The 7,299-nt window shown below is 34.7% G+C and overlaps 1 protein-coding gene across 1 annotated transcript; it reads right to left on the reverse strand.

Annotated features, from left to right (window-relative positions):
• Positions 1 to 2,531: 2,531 nt before the first annotated feature.
• LOC134724888 (tubulin alpha-1A chain-like) lies at positions 2,532 to 5,750 on the reverse strand. The gene is made up of 3 exons (XM_063588208.1): positions 5,603 to 5,750; positions 4,545 to 4,767; positions 2,532 to 3,834 (listed from the first exon to the last, which is right to left on the reverse strand). Exons 1-3 carry the CDS (start codon positions 5,603 to 5,605, stop codon positions 2,705 to 2,707), a joined length of 1,356 nt encoding a protein of 451 aa, XP_063444278.1. The 5' UTR covers positions 5,606 to 5,750; the 3' UTR covers positions 2,532 to 2,704.
• Positions 5,751 to 7,299: the final 1,549 nt, after the last annotated feature.

The raw sequence follows: 7,299 nt of genomic DNA on the forward strand, positions 1-7,299 counted from the left end.
CTTTATACATAAAACCAGTTGGTCCACAGTTATTTCATGGTGCATTTCTTTTATAAAATAAATTCATATTAAACAAGTGAAACTGCGAGCTACTGCTCACTGATGATACCCCCGCCGCAAGTGGATAAAATAAATAGTGTAAAAATATGCAAGTGTTCGGTAAACAGGAAGTTGTCGAGTGATGAATCTGAAAACGCATCACACGGTATAGCTGACTTAGATAAACCCTGAAACCAAATTTCAGAAATCCTTGTATTGTAGTTCCTGAGAAAAGTGTGACGAAAATTTTCAACTTGGCTATCATGTGTAAAATCATACAAGTGTTCGGTAAACAGGAAGTTGTCAAGTGATCAATCTGGAAACGCATCACACGGTATAGCTGACTTAGATAAACCATGAAACCAAATTTCAGAAATCCTTGTATTGTGGTTCCTGAGAAAAATGCGACGAAAAATATTCATGGGACGGACTGACGGACGGACGGACGGACGGACGGACAGACAGAGGTAAAACAGTATACCCCCCTTTTTTAAAGCGGGGGTATAAAAAAGTCGCACCTGCTCTATCCCAAAAAGATTTTTAGAAGGTTGTATACTAATATTGTGGACAAATAATATTAAAATTGTAGAAAAGTCTACCAGGTATATAGACAATTCTGTGTCAAGGGGGTCTAACATTCAGTTTGACTGTGCTTTAGACATACTAATTTTTGACATTTGTAACTGTGCCAAATTACCACTTAGAATAAAGATCCAGCACCCACATTATTTCAAAATTGAATTACATCCCCTTTCTAAATATGTCATGCATAACATATATATCAAGAGATAAATTGGGAAAATGTATGAACATTTGCAAGTCATACACTGATCTTACAAAGCATATTACAGTTATCAAAAGGGAATGAACATTTTTTTTTTTACTTTTTAGCAATGTTCATATTTGTTTCTTTTGCCTTGTCGCAACGTCACAGAATGTGACACATGGTCATGCCTACCCAACAACAACAAAGTTGGCATACACAATTTATAAAAGTTTCATATTTTTAAAGTCCTGTATCCTTCATACCTTGTATCCGAGACTACTATAACACTGTTGTAGTAGTCTCAGCTTGTATCGAGATGCCTAATGTTATAAAGTTTTCGCCTGTCATTTCATCACCAGCCCAGTAGCCAGTACTACGGTACTGGGCATGAAAATACGGATTTTTGTGTTGTCCAAATTTGCTGTTATAAAATATTAGAAATTATTATAAATTAAGCAATGTATCTCCCTCATGCATGCAAAGCTCTGATTCCCTTCACGGATTTGGCTAAGTAATAGGTCAGCTTTGGAATGAACAAGTGTACAAGTCTGTCGGTCAGGTTTCATTTGACCTCGACATCATTTTCATTAGACTAGGTTTAGTTACTGTGTTTTGAGTCCGTTACTCATACGTTATAAGCAATGTATCAACTATATTTGGTACATAGGATTATTGTAAGGTACACGTCTGTCTTGCAGGTTTCCGATAACCTTGACCTTATTTTCAAAGTTAATTCGTCAATGGAAGTTTGGGTTTATTGTGTTTTTCTAATACTAAAAGCAGTGGGTTAACTGTTGTGTGTTAATTTTCGTTTGGCAGGTTACATCGAACCTTGACCGGATTTTTACAGTTCATATGGTAATGTTAAGGTTTTGTGTATTTGTAAGTTTCTCATATACTATAATTAATTAAATGTGGGATATAGAGTCGTTGTAAGATGCTATCTTTAAAACTTTCAACAAACATTCAAAACATTTCAGCGTGTGCACTTTAGAGTGAATGTTCAACAACTCTAAAACCAATCAAAATTACTGCTTTTTTTAATTGTTTATAAACAAAGGATTACCATAGACGATTCTAATTTGAATAATCGTCGGTCTACATGGATTGATTGATAGTGGTTTTCTTAACGTCCAGTGGCAAATATTTGATGGATGTTGAGGGTCAAGTACAAAAACTACTTTTAGTGAATTCTTTCATTCAACCTTTTTCAAATGTCAAACTCGTTGTGTCTGAAGTATAGATTGCTTGGGAATTTCAGCTTCTAATATTGAATGATACTGTGCTTGGGACTCTTATACAACTATTTGAGTCGTTATATTTTGGCGCCCGTTCGAATATTTCTTGGGAATTACTATATTAGACCGTTGGTTTTCCCGTTTGAATGGTTTTACACTAGTAATTTTGGGGCCCTTTATAGCTTGTTGTTCGGTGTGAGCCAAGGCTCCGTGTTCAAGGCCGTACTTTAACCTATAATGGTTTAATTTTTAAATTGTTATTTGGATGGAGAGTTGTCTCATTGGCACTCACACCACATCTTCCTATATCTATCTAATATTGATTGATATTATGCTTGTGACTCTTGTACAACTGTGCTTTGAGTGGTTGTATTTTGACACCAGTTCGAATAAATGCAAATTCTTTCTGATCGTATTACACTCAAAGTACGTTTTGATGTAACTCTTTTTTATAATAGGGAGTAATATACAAGAAATTGAAAACAATATAACTTTAGGTATTTCTATTCTTTTTTACTTGATAATTTGGTTTCTTCTTTGGTGTTAAGATATATAAAATAAACATTCTACTCCTGAAATTTGTTTTAAAAAGTTCCTGAGACAATATTTAACAATAACCAAAAGGCGACTTTTTGTCATAACTAAGTTTTTAAGAAAATGTTTAATATTCTTCTCCTTCTTCCTCTCCTTCACCTTCTACGGAGTCAACTCCGACTTCTTCGTAATCCTTCTCAAGAGCAGCCAAATCTTCACGGGCTTCTGAGAATTCTCCTTCCTCCATACCTTCTCCGACGTACCAATGGACGAAAGCACGTTTGGCGTACATCAAGTCAAATTTATGATCAAGACGAGCCCAGGCCTCAGCAATGGCGGTTGTGTTGCTCAACATGCATACGGCTCTCTGTACTTTAGCCAAATCACCTCCTGGTACAACAGTTGGTGGTTGGTAGTTAATTCCGACCTTGAATCCAGTTGGACACCAATCGACGAACTGGATGGTTCTCTTGGTCTTGATGGTTGCAATGGCAGCATTGACATCCTTGGGGACAACATCTCCTCTGTACAACATACAACAGGCCATGTATTTTCCGTGACGTGGGTCACATTTGACCATCTGGTTGGCTGGCTCGAAGCAAGCATTGGTGATCTCGGCAACGGAGAGTTGTTCATGGTATGCCTTTTCTGCTGAGATGACTGGGGCATATGTAGCCAATGGGAAATGGATACGTGGGTATGGTACCAAGTTGGTCTGGAACTCGGTGAGATCGACGTTCAAAGCTCCGTCAAATCTCAGAGAGGCAGTGATAGAACTGACAATCTGTCCAATGAGTCTGTTCAAGTTGGTGTATGTTGGTCTCTCAATGTCCAAGTTACGTCTGCAGATATCGTAGATGGCTTCATTGTCTACCATGAAAGCACAGTCGGAGTGCTCAAGGGTGGTATGGGTGGTCAAGATGGAGTTGTATGGTTCAACAACAGCAGTTGAGACTTGTGGGGCTGGGTAGATGGCAAACTCCAATTTGGATTTCTTTCCGTAATCAACACTGAGACGTTCCATGAGGAGTGATGTGAATCCTGATCCGGTACCACCACCGAAGCTGTGGAAGATGAGGAATCCCTGAAGACCGGTACATTGATCTGCTAATTTACGGATTCTGTCGAGTACTAAATCAACAATTTCTTTTCCAATTGTGTAGTGACCTCTGGCGTAGTTGTTGGCAGCGTCTTCCTTGCCGGTGATCAATTGTTCTGGGTGGAACAATTGACGGTATGTACCAGTTCTGACCTCATCTACAACAGAAACATCAATAAATTAAAATTGATAAAAGAGTCAATCAAACAATTACATTTTAAGCTACAACTATGAAATTACGATTGCATTCTTGTCAAGTTGTCGTGAGAAGCATATGTTTTAGACTTGAACTAAATTTAATATTTATGAATGACCTCAAACGAAATAACGTTTACTGATCGAGACTGAGTGTGTGCGTGCATAACTATTTATCTTTCAAAACCATTGGCGACGCGTAAACCTTTATCATCCCTTAGCTGATTATATTATGTCTGTCATGTATTGCTCCTAATTGGAAAGTAGTAACGACGTTTTCAAGTTTCTGATGAATGGCTACAGTAACATCCTACTTTGAAATCGATTGAATTCTTCGAGGATTGATGCTCAAAATGTTCTTTTTCATAAAATATTCACAACTACGAAATATAATCTTTTATGAATCGCCTAAAACATGCTTTAGTTTTCGATGTAGGGGTAGTTTTCTTTAATTTTTTAACTACTTAAATTTCAAATCTCTTCCGATTCTTATTTGGTTTCAAGTTTCAGCTTTACGAAAAATGAAATATATATTTTGAAAAAGCGGTAGTTAAATACACAGGAATTAATATGGAGAGAAAAACATTTTTGAAAAAACAGTAAAAAAAAGGACCATGAGATGTATTTTAGAGATTTTCATTGTACTGTTACGTATGATGCAAAAATAACTTACCGACGACAGTTGGTTCCAGATCTACGAAGACAGCTCTGGGTACGTGTTTGCCAGCTCCAGTCTCACTGAAGAAGGTGTTGAAAGAGTCATCACCGCCTCCAATGGTCTTGTCTGAGGGCATCTGACCGTCAGGTTGGATACCGTGTTCCAAACAGTACAACTCCCAGCAGGCGTTGCCCATCTGGACTCCGGCCTGTCCAACGTGTACACTGATACATTCCCGCTAAAAAGTAAAATAGATTTGTATAGATGCATTTCCAAGAAAAAAGGACATCGATCAGTGAAAAACAATTAGATTTTCGGGAGGGTGTATGATGATTTTTCGAGTACGGATTCGGAATAGTCATTTTCTACTGTTGTTAGACTGGCATATTTGTTTTGCATGACTATTTATTAACTATTTATTAAAGAACACATTTCTCCAAAATGTTCTTAATTTTTAAAATGTTCCTGGACTAAACTATACTATTTTATAAAATTAGTATAACAACAGTATATACCAAGAAATAAATTCAATTTTAAAATGAATACAGGATATTATATAAATTGAAAATATATTTCAAAATGTCCCGTAAATTTGAGACAAATTCAATGTTCCATTACAATGTTAATTGCCTTTTGGCTTCTAAACACAATCAACAATTATAAACAATCAATAATGGTTGCCCTCTAAACAAGTTCAAACAAATGTTAAACTTAACAACAAACAATCCTTTTGTTAAATCTGAAAATTACTTTTAAAAATTTCAATTGAGGTGTTCAGGCGTTACATTTAAAAAAAAAATGCCACCGGTAAATATTTGGACGGTAATCAAGTACAGCGTATCTACTGATTAATTATAAAATATTTCTCCGTTATATGCGGCATGAAAACGACTATTTGATCAGAAAGTTAATCGCTTTCCCGCTTACTTATTGATCCAACGGTCATATACAAATCGATTGGCGACCTGACCCAATTTTGAAATGATTAAAGATATTCTCTGTTTAAACACCCAATTCTGTCCGTAAATATGTTCATTTCTTAAAACAATTTTCTAACAATATAAATTACTTACCATGATTACTTGTTGATATGTAGAAGGTTAAGATTTTTTAGAAAAAAGTCTCACGTCTGACTTGTAACGAGTCTGATTGTGAGTATAATTTCTGTGCTTGTGACGTTGAATGTTAGATCGAAAGGTTTTGTAGAAAGTGTAACAATATCCCAGCTCTTTGATTGGTTAAAATCTTCACAAGCTGGTACACGAAGCGATTTGATTGGTCATTACATTATTTTTATTTAAACAAATTTACAGGTAACTCCAAAACACGCGGTTTCTTCGCAACTTTGTTTCTACCTGTTTGAATTGAAATACAAAGCGTCATCTTTTAAAAATAAATATTTTACTTTCGTTAAAAATTTATCGCATTTTAAAAACAAAAATTTAAAAATGTAAGTTTAATATTCCGTCAAATTCAGGTAGTGTACTGAACCATACATATATCAAATGAAAACACATATATATGTGTTGTAAAGAGACGACGGTAGTCAAATTACCTACTATTTATGAGAAAGAAAGAAAAGGCACTTTTGTTCGGAAAAAACCAATATGCAGACCCCTAACGCTGACATGGACTTGAAGGGCGAAAATGAATCATGTATTTAATCAAAGTCAAGTCATGGTATAATTGTAATGCCATTAATAAAGTTCTTGTTTTTTACAAAGAATAAAATAAAATAACACTGATTGAATTTGAACATATAGCAGTATTATAACCATTATGGCATAGGTCAATATCAAAAGGTCTCCGAACCAGTATCGTTTCCAACCAAAATTGTTGCTTTAATTTGACTATGAGAAGTGAGGTTATGGTTTGTTTCATCTAAAATCAAAATTATAAGTTCTAAAGTTGTGTTTATTTCGTTACATCATGGAAGTATTATATTGACAGGTCAATATAATACTTCCATGGTTACATCAAACATAGTTCTTTCGAATTTCTTTAAATTATAATGTCATGTTACTCAAATGACATCCAATCAGTTTGCACCCAATATGGTTTTTGGCATTCGATATATCTAACGTTATACTAGAAGTCGTATTCTTATATATTTTAAACAGCGATTTATAAATAATCATTTTCAAATGCCTAATCTCTGCATTGAAAGCTACTTTCAACTGAAATAAAATAATAGAAAAAGAAAGATAAAAGATAAGTGGGAAAGCTGGACATGCAACAGAAGGGATGAATGAAGAAAGGAGAAAACTCCATCCTTTTCTCATCATAAATGGATTGCTAATATGTTTTCTCTTGTTTTTTTTCTTTGTTTTAGATCAACCACTCCTCATTTTGCGGAACGTATAGCTATGAAGCACCGAAGTATCTAGCATTATCAACAACTACATTATAGATATTGAAGTTTTTTTCCTCACTGAATGACATTACAGTTTAGTTTATTGAATAAATGTACATTTATACCCAAATTGGGTTGAAAGCATATATAAATCAACACAATACATCATACAAAAATAACAACAAAAGAACAAAACATTATATACATATATGTGTTACAAGAGTATACTTTTTTTTTTTTAGAAAAGTGTTGATACTTGACATTAGAAGTAAAATTTTCATCTTGATCCGCCTTAAGTGCAAATGATCTCACTGAATAATTTAAATGGGAGACATGTCTAAGCAACAAGAAACAAACAAGAAATTTGATCCTTTACAAGATAAAAGATTTAAAATTTGTCAATAACTGAAAGAGATC

This window comes from Mytilus trossulus, chromosome 7, assembly GCF_036588685.1.
Source record: "Mytilus trossulus isolate FHL-02 chromosome 7, PNRI_Mtr1.1.1.hap1, whole genome shotgun sequence".
NCBI classification, from domain to species: domain Eukaryota; kingdom Metazoa; phylum Mollusca; class Bivalvia; order Mytilida; family Mytilidae; genus Mytilus; species Mytilus trossulus.